The 22,691-nt window shown below is 40.9% G+C and overlaps 1 protein-coding gene across 5 annotated transcripts in view; it reads right to left on the bottom strand.

Annotated features, from left to right (window-relative positions):
• Window positions 1-22,691, bottom strand: part of LRP1B (LDL receptor related protein 1B) — a 1,636,337-nt gene that overhangs the window by 204,898 nt on the left and 1,408,748 nt on the right. For 3 of the 5 annotated variants that reach the window (XM_077273022.1, XM_077273019.1, XM_077273023.1), the window contains exons 56-60: window positions 14,163-14,346; window positions 10,444-10,529; window positions 8,725-8,868; window positions 7,968-8,149; window positions 7,257-7,456 (exon numbers count right to left, since the gene is read on the bottom strand). In XM_077273022.1, coding sequence (XP_077129137.1) covers window positions 7,257-7,456; window positions 7,968-8,149; window positions 8,725-8,868; window positions 10,444-10,529; window positions 14,163-14,346 — 796 coding nt within the window. The remainder of the gene's footprint in view (window positions 1-7,256; window positions 7,457-7,967; window positions 8,150-8,724; window positions 8,869-10,443; window positions 10,530-14,162; window positions 14,347-22,691) is intronic. The other 2 variants (XM_077273024.1, XM_077273021.1) reach the window with 1 other exon arrangement.

Here is a 22,691-nt window from a genome sequence, read left to right as displayed (position 1 = left end):
TTCACACCATTCAAAATAAAACAATAAAAAAATCAAACATACACATATTTGGTATCGCCACGTTCAGTATCACCCGATCTATCAATAAAAAAAAAGAATTAACCTGTTCGCTTAACAGCATAGCGGGAAAAAAAATCAAAACGCCCGAATTACATTTTTTTGGTCGCCGTGACATTGCATTAAAATGCAATAACGGGCGATCAACATATCTGCACCAAAATGGTATAATTAAAACAATCAGCTCATCCTGCAAAAAATAACCCGACCCCAGATCACAAAAACTGGAGACGCTACGGGTCTCAGAAATTGAGCTTTTTTTTTTAGCAAAGTTTGCAATTTTTTTTACCACTTAGATAAAATAGAACCTAGACATGTTTGGTGTCTATGAACTCATAATGACCTTGAGAATCATAATGGCAGGTTAGTTTTAGCATTTAGTGAACCTAGCAGAAAAGCCAATCAAAAAACAAGTGTGGGATTGCACTTTTTTTTGCAATTTCACAGCACTTGGAATTTGTTTCCCGTTTTCTAGTACACGACATGGTAAAACCAATGGTGTCATTCAAAAGTACAACTCGTCCCACAAAAAATAAGGCCTCACATGGCCATATTGATGGAAAAATAAAAAAGTTATGGCTCTGGGAAGGTGGGGAGCAAAAAACAAAAACGCAAAACCGAAAAAAGTTTTGGGGGTTAAGGGATTAAAGTGCTTCCGCTACGGAGAGTGACAATCCAGGCCTGGCATGTCAGAGTGAGGAGACTTATACGCCATGCATGGTCCTCTGGGAAATCAAGTATTTTCTCTTCAGAGAGGAAGAGGACTAGCACTCTAGCGCCACCTATTGGAAGTAGCAAAATGACAATAAAAATGTATATTTTTTTAACGTCTGGATTTTGCTGATTTTGTTCGAGTCCATGGGAAAAATCTGCAAATAAAATACATATACAGTGAAAGAAATTAACATGTTACGGATCACAAACACGTTCCGCAAGTCAGTTTACGCTGCATTAAAAAACAGCGCAGTGGGTGTGAGACTTCTATAAATCCCATTCACTTTACAGGAAATGTAGGAGGCAACAAAAATGCACTAAATACTCATTATGGGAACTGAGCCTCCCAAATAATCCGCCACCGGTCTGCTCATATTTTCCGCACTTATTCCTGCGCCAATACTCGTATGAGCTCTACTGAAGTCAATGGATCCTAGAGAAGTGTCCGAAAAGCCAAGGATGCATGATACTCAGCAGCTACTGGTCATACTTAGCCACCACCATACATTTCTTTGGATTCCATTGACTTCAATAAAGGCAACACTAATCTATGAGAACCCGAGCATGTGTAGTAACAAGCAGCTATTAAGGAAGCTTTATCAATCTGTTGAAGTCATTGGAGCTGATAGAAGTCTATGAAAATGTTCAGTAACATGCAGCTATGCCACAGTCAAAGACTTTTACGGACTCTATTAAAGTCAAGGATGTCCACGGTAGTCTATGGCCATCAGAGCATGTGCACCAACTAGCCATTCTGATGCGAGCTCTGTCAATACCATAGACATCCATAGGCTATATTTAAGTCAAAGGAGCCCGCAAAAGTGTATGAAAAAAAGTGTAAAAGAGGAGCATGTGTAGTAACAAGCAGTTTCTATGCAAGCTTTGCCATTTTCATAGACTTATATGGGCTCAATTTAAGTTAATGAAGCCCACAGAAGTCTTTGAAAAGCTGCGTTTTCCAGGATGTAGATCATATTGCAAAGTCTTCAATGTATATATATATATATAATTTCTTTTCCTATGGGTCTTTATATGTGGGAAAAAATACATAATGTATGCAATATACACAATATGTATTAATAAATAATAATAATAATAATAATATATATAATATATATATTTCTCACCACATAAAAAGTCATATCGGGAAAAAATAGAGTCCATGATTAAATTGAGCCCATAGAAGTCTATGAGCATGGCAGAACTTGCATATCAACTGCTTTCATACACTTCTGTAGACTCAGTTGACTTCAACTGTTAATTACTGCACATGATCTTGGTCATAGACTAATATGGGCCCACTAGTAACATTGACTATCTATCTATCTACCTATCTATCTATCTATCTATCTATCTATCTATCTATCTATCTATCTATTATCTATCTATCTATCTATCTATCTATCTATCTTTCTATCTATCTATCTATTGTCTATCATTTATCTATCTATCTATCTATCTATCTATCTATTATATCTATCTATCTATTAATCTGCTATCTATCTATCTATCTATCTATCTATCTATCTATCTATCTATCTATCTGTTATCCATCTACCTGTCTATTAATCTATTATATATCTATATCTATCTTGGTATACCTTGGTATGGTTATCTCCAGAATATGGTGGTATTGTATGTAGAGATTATCTATTTATCTATCTATCTATCTATCTATCTATCTATCTATCTATCTATCTATCTATCTATCTATCTAATAATAATAATAATCTTTATTTTTATATAGCGCTAACATATTACGCAGCGCTTTACAGTTTGCACATTATCATCGCTGTCCCCGATTGGGCTCACAATCTAAATTCCCTATCAGTATGTCTTTGAAAAGTGGGAGGAAACCGGAGTGCCCGGAGAAAACCCACGCAAACACGGAGAGAACATACAAACTCCTTGCAGATGTTGTCCAAGGTGGGATTAGAACCCAGGACTCCAGCGCTGCAAGGCTGCAGTGCTAACCACCGCGCAATTCTACAATCTATCTATCAATCTGTCTATTTATCTATCTTCTATCTATCTATCTATCTATCTATCTATCTATCTATCTATCTATCTATCTATCTATCTACTTCTACCTTCTGTATAGATAGATAATAGATAGATAAACAGATAGATAGATAGATAGATAGATAGATAGATAATAAGCAATAGATAAATAGATAGATAAATAGATAATAGATAGATATATAATAGATAGATATATAATCTATATATATAATTGTCTAAGGGTTTTTCTGTCTGTCTGTCTGTCTGTCCTGGAAATCCCGCGTCTCTGATTGGTCGAGGCCGCCAGGCCAGATGTCATAAAGGTTGCCTCGACCAATCAGCGATGGGCACAGTCTGCCGCGAATTCGCCTCGACCAATCAGCGACGGGCACAGTATCGACATAGATGTCATAATGGTTGCCATGGTGACGATGATGTCATAAAGGTTGCCTCGACCAATCAGCGACGGGCACAGTCTGCCGCGAATTCTGGAATCATCATTGTCCATATACTACGGGGACATGCATATTCTACTGTAGAATACCCGATGCATTAGAATCGGGCCACAGTCTAGTAGATAGATAAATAGTTAGATAGATAGACAGACAGACAGACAGACAGACAGATAGATAGATAGATAGATAGATAGATAAATAGATAGATAGATAATAGATACGTTTTCTTTCACTATTCTTTTTTTTTTGCAATTTATCTCAATGAAATCTATCATTGTTTGGTAGCAGCATTTTATACTTTATGTATATATATATAATATAAATATATATATATATATATATATATATATATATATATATATATACTAGCTGAAGAGCCTGTGGTTATTTATAGCACCTCACTTCTCTCGTTTTCCCATCACACCTCTCATTCCCCCCTAACACTTGTCATTTCGACCTCACATCTGTCATTATATATAGCATATACCTGTAAGTCATCTCCTCCTGTATATAGTATATACCTGTATGTCATCTCCCCTGTATACAGTATATACCTGTATGTCATCTCCATTGTATATAGTATATACCTGTATGTCATCTCCCCTGTATACAGTATATACCTGTATGTCATCTCCATTGTATATAGTATATACCTGTGTGTCATCTCCCCTGTATATAGTATATACCTGTGTGTCATCTCCCCTGTATATAGTATATACCTGTGTGTCATCTCCCCTGTATATAGTATATATGTGTGTGTCATCTCCTCCTGTATATAGTATATACCTGTGTGTCATCTCCCTTGTATATAGTATATATGTGTGTGTCATCTCCTCCTGTATATAGTATATACCTGTATGTCATCTCCCCTGTATACAGTATATACCTGTATGTCATCTCCATTGTATATAGTATATACCTGTATGTCATCTACTCCTGTATATAGTATATACCTGTGTGTCATCTCCTTCTGTATATAGTATATACCTGTATGTCATCTCCTCCTGTATATAGTATATATGTGTGTGTCATCTCCCCTGTATATAGTATATATCTGTGTGTCATCTGCTCCTGTATATAGTATATACCTGTGTGTCATCTCCTCCTGTATATAGTATATATCTGTGTGTAATCTCCTCCTGTATTAGACCTCGCTCACACGTTATTTGCTCAGCATTTTTACCTCAGTATTTGTAAGCTAAATTGGCAGCCTGATAAATCCCCAGCCAACAGGAAGCCCTCCCCCCTGGCAGTGTATATTAGCTCACACATACACATAATAGACAGGTCATGTGACTGACAGCTGCCGTATTTCCTATATGGTACATTTGTTGCTCTTGTAGTTTGTCTGCTTATTAATCAGATTTTTATTTTTGAAGGATAATACCAGACTTGTGTGTGTTTTAGGGCGAGTTTCATGTGTCAAGTTGTGTTGAGTTGCGTGTGGCGACATGCATGTAGCGACTGTTGTGAGATGAGTTTTGTGTGGTGACATGCGTGTAGCAACTTTTTGTGTGTCGAGTTGCATGTGACAGGTTAGTGTTTCAAGTTGTGTGCAAGTTTTGTGCATGGCGAGCTTTGCGCGTGGCGAGTTTTATGGGTGGTGCGTTTTGAGTAGGTGCAAGTTTTGTGTGAGGCAACTTTTGCATGTGTTGCAACTTTTGTGCATGTGGCAATTTTTCCACATGTGCAAGTTTTGCATGTAGCGAGTTTTCCATGAGGTGAGTTTTGCACGTGTAGCGAGTTTTCCATGTGGCAATTTTGCGCGTGGCGAGTTTTGAGCGGCGACTTTTGTGTTTCGACTTTTATGTGGCGAGGTTGGTGTATGTGTGGTGAACTGTGTGCTGAGGGTGATATGTGTTCAAGCACGTAGTAGTGTGTGGCGCATTTTGTGTGTGTGTTCATATCCCCATGTGTGGTGAGTATCCCATGTCAGGGCCCCACCTTAGCAACTGTATGGTATATACTCTTTGGCTCCATCGCTCTCACTCTTTAAGTCCCCCTTGTTCACATCTGGCAGCTGTCAATTTGCCTCCAACACTTTTCCTTTCACTTTTTCCCCATTATGTAGATAGGGGCAAAATTGTTTGGTGAATTGGAATGCGCAGGGTTAAAATTTCACCTCATAACATACCTATGATGCTCTCGGGGTCCAGACGGGTGACTGTGCAAAATTTTGTGGCTGTAGCTGCGACGGTGTAGATGCCAATCCCAGACACACACACACACACACACACACACTCAGGAAACACTTAAACAACGGAATATAACTCCAAGTAAATCAAACTTCTGTGAAATCAAACCATCCACTTAGGAAGCAACACTGATTGACAATCAATTTCACATGCTGTTGTGCAAATGGAATAGACAAAAGATGGAAATTATTGGCAATTATCAAGACACCTTCAATAAAGAAGTGGTTCTGCAGGTGGGGACCACAGACCACATCTCAGTACCAATGCTTTCTGGCTGATGTTTTGGTCACTTTTGAATGTTGGTTGTGCTTTCACACTCGTGGTAGTATGAGACGGAGTCTACAGCCCACACAAGTGCCTCAAGTAGTGCAGCTCATCCAGGATGGCACATCAATGCGAGCTGTGGCAAGAAGGTTTGCTGTGTCTGTCAGCGTAGTGTTCAGAGGCTGGAGGAGCTACCAGGAGACAGGTCAGTACACCAGGAGACATGGAGGGGGCTGTAGGAGGGCAACAACCCAGCAGCAGGACCGCTACCTCCGCTTTTGTGCAAGGAGGAACAGGAGGAGCACTGATAGAACCCTGCAAAATAACCTCCAGCAGGCCACAAATGTGCATGTGTCTGCACAAATGGTTAGAAACCGACTCCATGAGGACAGTCTGATTGCCTGACATCCACAGGTGGGGGTTGTGTCACAGCCCAACACCATGCGGGATGCTTGGCATTTGCCACAGAACACCAGGATTGGCAAATTCGCCACTGCCTGTGCTCTCCACAGATGAAAGCAGGTTCACACTGAGCACATGTGACAGACGTGACAGAGTCTGGAGATGCCATGGAGAGTGATCTGCTGCCTGCAACATCCTTCAGCATGACCGGATTGGCAGTGGGTCAGCAATGGTGTGGGTGGCATTTCTTTGGAGGGCCGCACAGCCCTCCATGTGCTCGCCAGAGGTAGCTTGACTGACATTAGGTACTGAGATGAGAACCTCAGACCCCTTGTGAGACCATATGCTGGTGTGGTTGGCCCTGGGTTCCTACTAATGCAGGTCAATGCCAGACCTCATGTGACTGGAGTGTGTCAGCAGTTCCTGCAAGATGAGGGCATTGAAGCTATGGACTGGCCCACCCATTCCCCAGAGCTGAATCAGATTGAGCACATCTGGGACATCATGTCTCGCTCCATCCACCAACGTCACATTGCATCACCGACTGTCCAGGAGTTGGTGGATGCTTTAGTCCAGGTCTGGGAGGAGATGCCTCAAAAGACCATCCGCCGCCTCATCAGGAGCATGCCCAGGCAATGTACAGTAGGGAGGTCATACAGGCACGTGGAGGCCACACACAATACTGAGCATCTTTTCCTTGTCACGATGCATTTCCACTGAAGTTGGATCAGTCTGTAATTTGATTTTCCACTTTGATTTTGAGTATCATTCCAAATCCAGACCTCCATGGGATATTTATTTTGATTTACATTGATAATTGTTATGTTTTATTGTTCTGAACACATTCCACTATGTAATGAATAAAAATTTGCAACTGGAATATTTCATTCAGAGATATCTAGGATGTGGTATTTTAGTGTTCCCTTTATTTTTTTGCAAATTCAGTCTTTGAATTAAATAATCTATATGAACTGTGCAATAATAATTATTATTATAATTTTAAATGAGAAATACATGTAAAATGATGCATTAATAATAGTTCCCATGCTCACCTTTATCCCATTACCTCACTCGTTTTTTAATATTGTAATATTCATAAATGTGAGAGATACATAAATGTGAGAGAGCACGAGGTGGATCATGAGCCCCGCTGAGCCGCGCTTCCTACCTTTGTGTCGATGGAATCCGTCCATGTCTGAGAATTCAATATGATTCTCATCAGCCCAGTAAATTCTCCTGTTGACATAATCTATCGTCATGGCCGTCGGTCTGGAAATCATTGTTTCTATGACAACGCTTTGATTGGATCCATCCATCCCAACGCGCCCAACGTGAGGATACTCGCAGCAGTCTATCCAGTACAAATACCTATGCGGAGTTAATAAACAAGATGTTTACTTGAGTTTCCAATATTTATTTTACGTCCGACGCGCCCGATATGAGCGGAGCAAAGGTGGATACGGGCGGTTGTGATATTTATTGAACTACAGCAATGTCACTCAAGGCTTCTGACACCTTCTCCTTTTTTTATCATGTCATGTCATAGGATATTCAATCACAGAAGGAGAAAATAAATAATAAAAATCTCTACTTTTGTTTTTGAGTAAATGCATTTATTTTATAATTAAAATTAAATACTGCAAAGTAATAAAAAAAATCTGATGTAAAATTCTGTCTACCGGCAGTGGCCACTAGAGGCAGATGGGAGCTTTCATTACTGTTATACAAAGGATCCAATAATATAGCCACATCCTGTATTCAGATAGCTCCTAAGCTCCCCCTAGTGGTGGCTGCCGGAAGACAAAATTCCAGAATAATAATTGACTTCACAAAAATAAAATAACAACAAAAAAACAGTTTTTTGAATTGTGAGTAATACCTTGATTGGGGATCTAGTGATAAATCTCTTAGAAACTTAATTGTTTTGGTAACAAGTATGGTGGGGAATAATCCATCCAGCTTGGAAACTTCAATAACTCTCTTCTCTGTATCAAACCAATAGAGGTTCTTCCCAATCCAATCCACGGCAAGTGCGTTGGGTATAGCGGTGTTATGTATTACCTTAAAGAGGAACAGAAGAAAGCAAGTGGATCAAACTTTTTTTGGAACCTGCTCAACTAGTTTTTGTATTTCTTACATCATACAGTAGGGATTAGAAAGTGCTGAAGGATTTTTATGAGGTTTGCAACCTCAGTCATGGTCATAACAAGAAAAACATGCAAGCGACCTTTGTGGACATCAGGTGGTCTGGGAAAAAAAAGGGGAAAGCAACCGCTTCATGTACACAGTTCTTATGCAGACTTATGTGTCTACGTGGTTACAGACTACAAACAATTCTTTTTTTGTAGTCTGTAGATATTTTATTGCGTAATGTATTATTTTAGATGTAGAAAATGATTGATTGCATTGAGGGAAACACCTTTTAAATAGTTATGAAAGGGACCATATATAGAATCACATCTTCTTTTAAGCCAATCACTATTTTCTGACTATATTTTCTATTTAGTCATATAATGAGCTTCATCTGATCCTCATATATATATATTTATTATTATTATTATTTTTAGGGTAGGGAATATGCTATGATCCCATAATGCAGGTTATAGAGATGTTACACTGAGGCCGTGTTGTTATACCTTTACTTCGCTGCCGTTCACAAACATCCGATTAACGCGGCTTCCGTTGGATCTGCTGGAATCAATCCAATAGACAACCTCTTCTCTGTAATCAAAGTCCATTGCAATTGCATTGTTTAATCCCTGACAAAGAATACAATCATTCTGATAATGTTGTTAAGCTGCCAGTAAATGGAAGGGCACAATTACACACATATATTATCATACGGTTCAAAAAAAATTCAGAGCGTGATACAATTAGACACGGATTTATTTAAAAACATTCATGAGAAAATGTAAGCAACTTAGTTAATGCATAAATTTCTGCACAGGTAATAAGTACAGATGTTGCTACTGTTTCATTGCTATCTCACAAAAGGTGCTGCTATTGTTTAAGTCCTGAGTTTTGACACCTTCCTAAAACACATCACAAAGTTTAATTAGTGTTTTGCAGAATGGATGTAATTAGCTGCAGTTTTTGTTTCTACCACTAGGTGAAGCCTTACAGCAATGTGCTGAACAGCATGACAAGTGGTCAGGCGGGGAACTGCAAATAAAATCTATCAATAGGGAAACTCTGAAAGTTTTCCAAATAACAGAAAGTATATAATAAAGGGGTTGTCTCAAGCTTATAAGATATTCATAGGATTGGAATAATTTACTGATGGAGGATCAAACTGATTGGATCTCAAGAAAAGAGTTCTCTGGAGCCCAGACGTTGTGCATGAGTTTGTCTAATACATTTTTCTTGCAGTACCCAGCCTGGCCACACGTTGTGCTGCTCAATAGAATGCACAGTAATACATGGGGATGCTGGAGACTCGGCTAGTTCTCAAGATCCCAGTGATCAGATCACCATTGATCAAAAAGTAATACCCTGTCCTTAGGGTGGGGGATAACTTACAATCTTGGGACAAGCTAGAATGTAAATACCAGAATAAAAGGCATGACAGCCATTGTGGGGCCCAACTGTGTAGGGGGGGCTACCATTAAAGTGTAAGAGGGGATGGAAAGGAGAAGGAATGACAGAGGAAAATGGCCAGTACATGGTTGAAGAATCAAGGAACCTTGAGGAGTTCTGGACCTTTTGAGAAGTAAATGACTAAGGCCTCTTTCACACTTCCGTCTTTTTCCTCCCATCGAAACCCGTCGCGTTTTGAAAAACAGGATCCTGCAAATTTTTCTGCAGGATCCTGTTTTTTTCCCATAGACTTGTATTAGCGATGGATTGTGAGGGATGGCCTCACGTTTCATTCGTCGTGCACTGGATCCGTCGGAAAATAGCGGTCCGTCGTGCGGAGAAAACGCTCAGAGGAACGTTTTTTCAGCACGTCCGAAAATCGCTCAGCGACGGGTCCTGCGCTGTGCCTCGTTGGCTATAGTTGAAGCCTATGGATGCAGGATCCATCGCTGACTGTCAAACACAGGAATCCAGTGACGTATCCCGTTTTTTCAATCTGAGCATGCCTGGAACGATTTTTCAATTCAGGGAAAAATTCTCTCTCTCTGTCTCTCTCGTCATGTTGCTGGATGCGTTACATCCGTTTACCAATCTTTTTACAACGTCCGTCGATACGTCACGCTGATGTATTATGATGGCCGTCACAAGACGGAAGTGTGAAAGAAGCCTAATTCTTCTCTGTTACCTCCCGATCCGTGACTGTTACCCCTAAATATCATGTCATGTTGAATAGGAACGCGTTTTCCCGGCACACATATTCACATTGCTAAACATCTAACCTGCTTCAGCATAGTGTAGTTAGATCCATCCGTGCTCATTCTTCTTATTTCATGGTGGTCAGCGAGGAGGAGAAAAGGGTCTTCCGCTAAACTCAAGAAAAAGTTACATTTCACTTTAGCCACTGAACAAACCACATTGAAAATTTACACCGAATCTTCTGGAAAACAGCAAATGCTACAAATCCTGCGCGGCAATGATTATTAGGTCTTAAACAATTAATAGGAAACCAATTACAGTCCCAGCGAGGGCTGTGCCCAAGTGTCTGGACATTTCCGACAGCAGGAGCAACACACGAGTGGTTTTCAAGGTGACAACTCACTAACCTATATAGCGATGACTGCTATAAGTTGTCACCTAATTTTCCACATGCTGAGAGAGTCGCTTTTGATAATTACTGAGTTTTTCCACTTTTAAAATAGGGGTCTCATGTAATATAACAAAATCTGTTAACCCTCACCCTCCCCTGGTCCAGGGTCAGCCCTGTGCCGCTGCTTCTGCCTTTGTGTTTTGGCTGCAATGGTGATGTCACATTGACAGTGCACATCACCGTTTCAGCCAATCACTGAGATAACCGATTCATGCCATCTACATCAGAGTCATTGAGCTCAGTGATTGGCTGCAGTGGTGATATCACGATGACAGTGCCCATCACCACTGCAGCTAATCACTAAGATCTATGGCTCATGCCATCTATATCAATATAACCACTGAGTTTAGTGTTCAGCTGCAGTGGTAACGTCACATTGACAGTGCACATTACTGCCGCAGCCAGATACTGAGAACAGCTCGTGTCGGCAAAGCCGCTGAGCTCGGTGTTTGGCTGCAGTGGTGACGTCACATCGACAGTGCACATCACATCTGTGATTAGCAGCAGTGGTGATTTGTGCTGTCCTCATGATGTCATCATTGAACCCAAAACACAAATACAGTAGCAGCGGTGGAGCGCCATGGGTAAACCTGATAAAAGGACATGTAAACTTTTGCAATCATTGTTTTGGCTCCAATGTAACTACATTAATAAAGAAAGCAACTAATTCTTGCTAAACATAATACTGCGGGATCAGGTTACATACAGCAATTGCAATATGTAATACTGGAGAATTGTAAACATGACAAAAAGGAAAGATTTTCAGCTAAACTTTTTTGCAAAATTAACTGTTTTGGATTATTTTATAAGCATTGGAGCAATAAAAAAATTGCAAAATCATGCATCCCCTTAAAAGTACAAAAATGTGTTAGTATGTAATGAAAAATAAGGTTACAATAAAGAAATGTATCCCTCCTGAAAAAAAAAAAGAATAAAAATGTGTAAATAAAATTGCTTATTTGCAGCAAACAGAAAACGCCAAGCAATTAAACTAGTGCAAAGAGTGTCATTAAAGGGAACCTGTCAGCACGGTTTTACACATGCAGGGAGTAATGTGGCTGTACAGGAGATTGTCAACTTATTAATGTGATACCTTATTTGTAGAGATCTGCTAATTCAGAGTAGAAGTCATATGCAAATTAGGCTGGAAGTGCATTGGAAGCGTGTCAATGCACTTAGGAGAACCAGTCTGACTTGTTCAGCCCGATTTGCATATGGCTTCTACATTAGATTTCTCATAACTTGCACATCAGATCTTTGAAAAAAAAAAGGTATCAATGTATGGAGGGACAAGGTCACATATATGGACTCGGGAGATAGAAATTAATAAATTGCATTTTTTTTATAGATCACTCAGTTATAATATTTACGCGTTTCGAAGTTATCTAACTTCTTCCTCAGGATACAACCACTGTGGACTAGGACTGTGCCCTGAGGAAGAAGTTGGATAACTTCTAAACGTGTAAATTTTATAACTGCATAATAAAAAATGGTATTTATTAATCTCCATCTCCTGAGTCCATTGGTGGGATTCCACCAGCAGCGCAAAGAAAACCTCTTGATTTCCACACCGCTAATCTTCCTCTGGCCCGATGACCCGAGGTTTGCAGTATCTGGTATCTGCCTAGAGATTGTTGCACATGTGGCACCATCAGGTGAGCGAGCACTTCTTTTTCTAATGAATATTAATACTGGATAAAACTCTATTTGCGCTTTCTTTGCTCCACATTCTCCTCTGACAAGCTCCTATACAGCCATACCACTAGTTCTGTAGGTAAAAATGTGCTGACCGGCTCCCTTTAAGACACACAACAACCAATCAGAATCCACCCGTTATATTTTGAAAGATCATAAACAGAAAGAAAGTGATTAGTGATGAGCGAGCATGGTCAGATAAGGTGTTAGCATGTGAGCATGCTCACGTGCTAACTGCATGCTTGTAAAATATGTTCAACTTCCCGAGGCTGCATGTCTCACATCTGTTTGACAGCTGAAACACTTGCAGAGATTGTCTGTTTATTAGGCAATTCTTGTATGTGCTGTGGCTGTTGAAACAGCTGCGAGACATGCAGGCGCATGTACTCAAATATAGCATTCAAGCACACTGCAGACACTTGGTTAGTAACCGAGCATGCTCGGAGAAGACCAGGTTCGCTCATCATTAGTAGTGACCTGATTGGCTTCCGTAGGCAACAAAAACTTTTTGAAAACTTTTTTGCACTAGTTTTTGTGCATAAGGTCTGATCTTAGAGAACCCCGCGAGCTTAGAGAACACCTAGAACCTAGAGAACACCGAGAGCTTAGAGAACACCACAAGCTTAGAGAACACCACAAGCTTAGAGAACACCGCAAGCTTTGAGAACACCGAGAGCTTAGAAAACACCAAAAACTTAGAGAACACCGAGAGCTTAGAAAACACTGCAAGCTTAGAGAACACCAAGAGCTTAGAGAACACCACCAGCTTAGAAAACACCGCAAGCTTAGAGAACATTGAGAGCTTAGAGAGCACCGCGAGCTTAGAGAACATTGAGAGCTTAGAGAACACCGCGAGCTTAGAGAACACAGCAAGCTTAGATATCACCAAGAGTTTAGAGAACACCACCAGCTTAGAGAACACCACAAGCTTAGAGAACACTGAGAGCTTAGAGAGCACCACAAGCTTAGAGAACACAAAGAGTTTAGAGAACACCAAGAGCTTAGAGAACACCGTGAGCATAGAGAACACAGCAAGCTTAGATAACACCAAGAGTTTAGAGAACACTGCCAGCTTAATGAACACCACAAGCTTAGAGAACACTGAGAGCTTAAAGAACACCGAGAGCTTAGAGAACACCGCAAGCATAGAGAACACTGAGAGCTTAGAGAACACCGAGAGCATAGAGAACACCGCAAGATTAGAGAACACCATGAGATTAGAGAACACTGAGAGCTACTCTTAAAGGCATCATTACTACATACATTAGAGCTCAGGAACATGTGAAGTCTCTGCCAGGAGTGTAGGACCTGTGCATTGATACAGGGTTATAAGTCCCTTATGCCTATGTAGACCAACACCCAAATCTTAATACCAGTTGTAAAGAAGTACAGGATTATGTGGTCGTCTTATAGGAATGTTTTTATATTGTACATGAAACTATTATTTGATCACGGTATGTTGGTTTTGGTATTTGAGAACAGTATGGCGGTCTTCTTACCTTCTTTTCTAAAAAAATTAAGTTTTATTCTTCGAAAGATGTATAAAACAAAAATTGACTAAAATCACTGAGAAAGTTTTCAGCCGAACACATACTGACATCTTATCTCCCCGCACATCACTCGTCATCTGTCACTACATAAATGCCTTTGTGATACCTGATAGAGATTTGCAGCCATTTTGATTTTCAGGGTGTATTTCATACCCGTCTGAACACAAGCACTTGTATGTCCCATATGTATTGATGCATTGCTGGCTACAGGGAAAACCGTCTGAACATTCATCAATGTCCACGCACGTCTTCCCATCGTTCTTCAATCGAAATCCAGGCCAGCACTGACACTGTGGGAAACGGGGAAATGTACGAAAATATAAAAAATTATCTTTGTTGTATAATTCATCTTTCTATTCTCAATAAAAAAAACTATAAAAATAAAATAATAATAATAATAATAATAAAAATAATACAAGTACAACAAACGACTCAAGTAACAAAATTACTAAGTAAGCACTTTTATAACTCATTAATTATACGTAACAAAGGGATCATTCGTCTATCTAATATTTCTTTGTCTTTTTATCTACAGTTTCTAGCTATCAACAGATGTGTTCGTTCACTCTTAATCTTAGGGTGGGATAACACACACAGCGAGATACGGCCGAGTCTCGCAGGTGAAATCCCTCCTCTGGCGCCGGCACTCCGGAGCGGAGCGTGCAGCCGCACAGCAACACATGGAGCTGCACGCTATGTATCTATAAGCACATCGATTTTTTGCCAATCAAATTCTTCTGCAATTTTTTGGAATTTTCTAAAGCTGGTGGATTTAAACATTATGTGCTTCACTTTCTTTAAGGCTATGTGCCCACGTAGCGGAATGGTGTGCGGATTTTTCCGCACTGTTTTTGCAAAATCCACAGGTAAACCGTACTGCGGATCACCCACTGATTTGCCGAGGATTTACCGGCACAAAGAATTGACATGCTGCGGAAAAAACAATGCTGCGTTTCATGCATTTTTTTCTGCAGCATGTGCACAGCGGATTTTATTTTCCATAGGTTTACATGGTACTGTACAACGCATGGAAAACAGCTGCAGATCCGTAGGAAAATCTGCAACGTGTGCACATAGCCTAAATCATCCAGAATGACTGGTGGCTGTTTTACACATTGTATTGGGCACAAAAAAAAATCACATGACTTCTGACAGGCTTTCCTTTAATGCATTTCAGTTATCACATCACATATTATAGTACAAACAACCAGGGGTGGACTAACATAGGCTGTAAAAAAGCCAAGGCAGGAATGCAGCTGCCTTTGTCTGATGAATCTAGATAATGAGAAGACATTACTGCTCAGCCATATAGATAGAGAGTGAACGCCATAATTACTGAAGAAACTGTACAGATAGTGTGTGACAGGAGTGAAATAAGATTAGTGTGTGAGGAACTGACAATAATACAGATTTAACTGGTAGGGAGGGCGAGATAGCAGAGTCACTGTGTCTGTGAGGACGGGTCTGGGAGGGACATGTATCGCCATCAGTGTGGTCATAGTGCTGCCACAATTCAATCACACATGCATGACTGTCAGTACAATAGGATGGCTTGGACAACTTTAATTTTGCAGTGAACAAATGTGCTATAAACCAAATTTTTTTGGCACAGCTCGGCATTTCTGAGAAAATCAAATGATTTCCTTACCTCTTCTGCTGTGATAACTACTGGGTGGTCCAGGAATTGGGGCCATAATACAGGTCCCAACATTTGGCAACATTACTGTCTATAGGAAGATATTTCTAATATTTGCCTGTTTTGCATCCGCAGCGCCGGCAGAGCTGTGCCGTACTCCATTCACTTTCAGCTAAGTAGATTTTATAAGACTAAATAATGCGCTGAACCTGTTTTAGCGTTCTGCATCTATCATCCTGTCTGCTTTACAGCCTCCTTTAGGTAGCGTTGGAGGCAGTGATCTGGTGCAGCAGGGTGGTCTGGTAAATTGGGTTTTATCCTTGTATTTGGTCTTTATAGCCATGCTCCGGTGATGTTCTTGCATTAACAGTCAGGGAAAAATGTGATGCTCTTTTACCTGGTCTTAAAGAGACACATACCTTCTAGCTGTATAGTCTAATCAGCAAAAAAAACCTAAATATGCTTAAGTATATTTATTACAGTATTATTTATTAAGCTTGTTTGTTGGGCTTTCCATTCAAGTGTTTTGCCTGTCACACAGCCGCAACACATGCAGCTGCGATTCAGAACAGCTGATTATCGGGAGCACTCCAGTTAGCCAGATTCTCGATGCAGCTTATTTGGTAAGCGCTATAGCTTGCCGAATAAGGAGGGAACTGGAGACATTCGCTCATCTCTACTTATGATCACATTCCAACTAGACTGTGTCCGGCCTCGGCCACACCTGCATTGAGGGAGGCTGCACACCTCTAGTTGGCATGTGACCTAATGAATGCAAATAATCTACTTGTGGTTGCCGCCACTGGAGAATCCTGACAATGCGCAGTGCATCTGATGTGAGGATTTACAAGTCTGCAGTCACATACAGTGACTGAAGACTTGTTGCCTATGGCTGGACAACCCCTTTACGAGAATCTTCCAAAATTCGATACGAGCAAATTTGCTCAATTTAGGGAAGAAGGAATTCTAATCGCATTAAAGAAATTATATGCAAATTAAATCTGAAGGAATAGAGTAAAAAAAATAAAAAAATCTCATACTCGCCTTTCTTCGTCCCTTCCTATGTCTCTCACGCCACTGCTGGTCCTCTGATTGTCAAAGTCTTCCATTTATTGCATTCTATGTCATCTCATGGGGCACGACAAAAGATGGCAGAGTCGATCAGAGAACCAGTGGCAGCTTGACAGGAACGGCTGCGATTTTACCAGGATTCACCTCAAGCCAATCACAAAAAAACTGAATTGTTGTAAATCCAAATATTTTGTAAATTTCAAGGTGAATCTGACTCGCGTGAAATTAATGCACTCATTTTTAGACTTAAAGCATAACTCTAATATTACACTACACAGGGTTTGTTTTTAGCCTCTAACTATAGAAGCTCCTAGTTTTGCAAGGAAGCTGTATATGCTCAAAATGGTGAAGAATTTTTTAAACTCTTTACACAGGTAATTTTTTAAAGCACTTCTGTTTTACTTTATTTTACTGCTACTAATTTTAATACCACTATGAAATTAATGCAAGTTTGCAAAAGTAGAAATTAAAGTGTACGCGGCTCAGAATTAATGGAATGTATTTGACAAAATGGAATTTAGAATAATAAACTGTCACAAAATATCATCATTGAATATTTGTTTTGCTGTGGGAGTAAAAGAGCATGTTCAGGATCAAACTACCAGGAAGGCACAAATGTCTGAAAAGGAGCTGTAAATACAAAACTGGAGAAAATTTTGATAAAACTATTTGCAAAGTTGCTTCCATTTTTTTTAAGATGCATTAAAAGGAAATGGTGTTACAATGCTTTCCTGAAAGTGTGGCTACTGGGAGAAAATTAACTTATTTCCTCTTGGGAGCCACCGGCTTTCAGTCATAGAGGTGGGCACAATGCACAGCCCTGTGATGGGTGACATGCCCTGGCACCTTGATTGACCGCCGTCTCTGGAGCACATCTGTGCAGAGTAAGCTGTCAATCAATGTGCTGGAGCATGCTTACATGTGTTGCTCACTGTAGCCGCTCTATGTACACTCCCATGACTGAAAGCCGGCGACTTTGGGAGGAAATTATTTAGTTTCTCTTGGCAGCTGCCCTTTCAGTAGGATGTCTGAGCAGCATTGTAATAAATTTTACCTGCATATTAACCCTATATCTGCAGATAAATAGGTGCCAGGTTTCCTTTGAAGCAGCATTCTAGTGTTTCCAATAGCAAAATAACCACAGAAGGCCGCTGCTCGGAACAATAAAAGCCGTTGCAAAAGTTTACATGCCTTTTCATGTCAATGAACAGATTTAAACTTCAGGCAGTCCACTTCATTAGACCATTAAATAACTACGTGGCAATTTTCATGGATGCTCCGTGCGTCTGAAAACATATTATTATCGCCAGTGACAGTTTTCAAACTTTATTTATAAATAGTAGAAAAAAAAGCATTTGACAAAGTGGAAAAAGCTTGTTCTGTTGGATTGGTTTATCTGCTAACTGACACAATGTGACATTTGAGCACAAATAAGACGGAGCCTTCGGCAAACTGAAAACCACAACCAGCACAAGAACCTCACTGACTGCAAATGATTTCTTACAGCCTTACAGGTTTTCATCATTTAGTTTTTTTTCCCCAATTGGTTACACAGTGAATGGTTTCTTCAGAACGAGAAGTAACCTTTAAAAGCAGTTATCCAGTCTCTTAGGAGATGGGGGGTAAATACTTTAATAACGAATGACTGGAAGAGACTATTAGGAGAATTATGGCTGTTGTGCCAGGCTGAAGTGCTCAAAGTGCTGCGGAGTAATTTTAGCTTCAACCCAAATCCGGAAAAGACAACTTTTTTCAAATATGGGGGCTGGAAAGATAGCTCAGAACTTGCAACTATTTTCAGATTTTTAATATATTCCATAAAAAAAATAATGAATGAAAAAATGGCAAAATTATTCCTTAAAAAAAATCTTCCCACTCTACCCTGAATAATTTCTCAAAATATATAAATGAAAAAAGTAAACACATAAAAAATATATACATACAGTACAGACCAAAAGTTTGGACACCTTCTCATTTAAAGATTTTTCTGTATTTTCATGACTATGAAAATTGTAAATTCACACTGAAGGCATCAAAACTATGAATTAACACATGTGGAATTATATACTTAACAAAAAAGTGTGAAACAACTGAAATTATGTCTTATATTCAAGGTTCTTCAAAGTAGCCACCTTTTGCTTTGATGACTGCTTTGCACACTCTTGGCATTCTCTTGATGAGCTTCAAGTGGTAGTCACCAGGAATGGTTTTCACTTCACAGGTGTGCCCTGTCAGGTTTAATAAGTGGGATTTCTTGCCTTATAAATGGGGTTGGGACCATCAGTTGTGTTGTGCAGAAGTCTGGTGGATACACAGCTGATAGTCCTACTAAATAGACTGTTAGAATTTGTATTATGGGAAGAAAAAAGCAGCTAAGTAAAAAAAAAGCGAGTGGCCATCAATACTTTAAGAAATGAAGGTCAGTTAGTTTGAAAAATTGGGAAAACTTTGAAAGTGTCCCCAAGTGCAGTTGCAAAAACCATCAAGCGCTAGAAAGAAACTGGCATGGGGACCACTCCAGGAAAGGAAGACCAAGAGTCACCTCTGCTTCTGAGCATACGTTTATCCGAGTCACCAGCCTCAGAAATCGCAGGTTAACAGCAGCTCAGATTAGAGACCAGGTCAATGCCACACAGAGTTCTAGCAGCAGACACATCTCTACAACAACTGTTAAGAGGAGGCTTTGTGCAGCAGGCCTTCATGGTAAAATAGCTGCTAGAAAACCATTGCTAAGGACAGGCAACAAGCAGACTTGTTTGAGCTAAAAAACACAAGGAATGGACATTAGACAAGTGAAAATCTGTGCTTTGGTCTGATGAGTCCAAATTTGAAATCTTTGGTTCCAACCACCGTGTCTTTGTGCGACGCAGAAAAGGTGAACTGATGGACTCTACATGCCTGGTTCCCACCGTGAAGCATGGAGGAGGAGGTGTGATGGTGTGGGGGTGCTTTGCTGCTGACACTGTTGGGGATTTATTCAAAATTGAAGGCATACTGAACCAGCATGGCTACCACAGCATTTTGCAGCGGCATGCTATTCCATCCGGTTTGCGTTTAGTTGGACCATCATTTATTTTTCAACAGAACAATGACCCCAAACACACCTCCAGGCTGTGTAAGGGCTATTTGACCAAGAAGGAGAGTGATGGGGGCTACGACAGATGACCTGGCCCCAATCGAGATGGTTTGGGGTGAGCTCGACCGCAGAGTGAAGGCAAAAGGGCCAACAAGTGCTAAGCATCTCTGGGAACTCCTTCAAGATTGTTGGAAGACCATTTCCGGTGACTGTCTCTTGAAGCTCATCAAGAGAATGCCAAGAGTGTGCAAAGCAGTCATCAAAGCAAAAGGTGGCTACTTTGATGAACCTAGAATATAAGACATAATTTCAGTTGTTTCACACTTTTTTGTTTAAGTATATAATTCCACATGTGTTAATTCATAGTTTTGATGCCTTCAGTATGAATGTACAATTTTCATAGTCATGAAAATACAGAAAAATCTTTAAATGGGAAGGTGTGTCCAAACTTTTGGTCTGTACTGTATATAAACAAAAATAAATAAATAAAAAATATTTAAACACCATCCGCTCCTAGCCACCAAATGCTGTGACTCCCAACCCCTGCATCTCCACTGGCTCACTCTCCACATTTGACCCCGTAACAGAAGAAGTCTCCAGGCTCCTCTCTTCTTATCCTCTTACCACATGCACCACTGACCCCATTCCCTCACATCTCCTCCAGTCTCTCTCTCCAGTCATCACTACAATCTTCAATATCTTCCCTCCCCTCTGGAATTTTCCCCTCCTAGTTCAAACACTCTATCATTACTTCATTATTTAAAATAACCCTCTCTCCACCCATCCTGCACAAATAACTACAGACCAGTCTCCAGTCTCCCCTTCGTCTCTTAATTCTTGGATCACCTGGTCTACTCCTTCCTTAACTGTTACCTTTCCTCTCCTAGATCCATCACAGTCTGGCTTCCACCCCCTACATTTGACAGAAACTGCACTGACGATAACCAGATGGTCTACTAATCAAAACTTTTGAAAACAGCCAGGTAGATGTGCAATTTAAATTTTACTTTTACCAAGTTCAACTAAAATAATGGAGCCCCTTTGGTCCACTAAAATAAGACAGGACAAACATACATACAAAAAAGTCACACATAAATCATCACTTGATTTTAGTGATGAGTAGGGTTGAGCGAAACGGGTCGGCAATTTTCAGAAGTCGCCGACTTTTGGCAAAGTCGGGTTTCATGAAACCCGACCCGACCCCTGTGTGGGGTCGGCCATGAAGTCGGCGATCTTCTGAATCTGGAATCGGAATTCCGATACCGATTCCCGATATGTTTAAGATATCGGGAATTGGTATTGGAATTCAGATTTAAGTGTAAAATAAAGAATTAAAATAAAAAATATCGCCATACTTACCCTCTGACGGGCCCTGGTACTAACCGGGAACCTTCCTTCCTTAGAATCAGCCTTCCAGGACCTTGCGGTGACGTCGCGGTGACGTCGCGGCTTGTGATTGGTCGCGCGGCCGCCCATGTGACCGCTCGCGCGACCAATCACAAGCCGCGACGTCACCGTGACGTCACCGAAGGTCCTGGAAGGGCTGATTCTTAGGAAGGAAGGCTGCCGGAACGAAGCCGAGGGTGAGTATATTCCTATTAGGTATATACTCACCCTCGGACACGCCCTGCTTCTTTCCGGCAGCCTTCCTTCCTAAGAATCAGCCCTTCCAGGACCTTCAGTGACGTCACGGTGACGTCGCGGCTTGTGATTGGTCGTGCGAGCGGTCACATGGGCGGCCGCGCGACCAATCACAAGCCGCGACGTCAACGCGACATCACCGCTAGGTCCTGGAAGGCTGATTCTAAGGAAGGAAGGCTCCCGGTTAGTACCAGGGCCCGTCAGAGGGTAAGTATAGCGATATTTTTTATTTTAATTCTTTATTTTACACTTAAATATGGATCCCAGTGCCTGAAGGAGAGTTTCCGCTCCTTCAGACCCTGGGAACCATTGGAAACCCAATGCACTGCATTGGGTTTCGAGTTTCGGCCGACCCCGACTTTTTTATAGGATCGGCCGATTTCACTCGACCCGACTTTTGAAAAAGTCAGGTTTCGTGAAACCCGACCCGATCCTATAAAAGTAAAGGTCGCTCAACCCTAGTGATGAGTAAACATGGCATGGGCAAACCCAAACAGTAAAGTTTGGCATCCGTACCGAACACCTACTGTTCGGGCATGGACACCAAACATGGACTTCACCAGGAAGTCCATGTTACTATTCGGGTTTGGCTGCCCGAACACTAGTTCAACAGACACCGCTTCTGATCGGCAGTGAAATCATCCCTGCCGGTCAGAGAGCCGTGGTTCCCATGCTGTCAAAAGAGAGCATGAGCACTCAGCTGTGATTGGAGGTATAAACTTTACCTCTGGTCACTGGTGTCAGCTGATGGCACTACTGATCCCATCATTAGACACATGCTGCCGCTAATAACAGTGAAAGCAGGAGCGGCGGATGTGAGTATTCATCAGCAGCTCCTGTGCTGTAAATAAATAATTTAAAAAAACGGTGTGGCGTCCCCCCATTTTTGACAACCAGCCTTGCTAAAGCTCACAGCTGGATGCTGGTATTCTCAGGCTGGTAAGGGGCAATAAATATTGGCCCCCCAGCCTAAAAATAGCAGCCTGCAGCTGCCCAGAAAAGGCACATCTATTAGGTGCGCCATCTCTGGCGCTTTGCACAGCTCTTCCCACTTGCCCTGTAGCGGTGGCAAGTGGGGTTAATATTTGTGGGGTTGACGTCACCTTTGTATTGTCAGGTGACATCAAGCCCACAGCTTAGTAATGGAGAGGCGTCTATAAGACACCTATCCATTACTAATCGTATAGTTATATGGTAAATAAAGCCAGCCA

Source organism: Ranitomeya variabilis, chromosome 7 (assembly GCF_051348905.1).
Source record: "Ranitomeya variabilis isolate aRanVar5 chromosome 7, aRanVar5.hap1, whole genome shotgun sequence".
In the NCBI taxonomy this organism is placed as follows: Eukaryota; Metazoa; Chordata; class Amphibia; order Anura; family Dendrobatidae; genus Ranitomeya; species Ranitomeya variabilis.
This window is presented reverse-complemented; position numbering and strand designations above follow the sequence as displayed.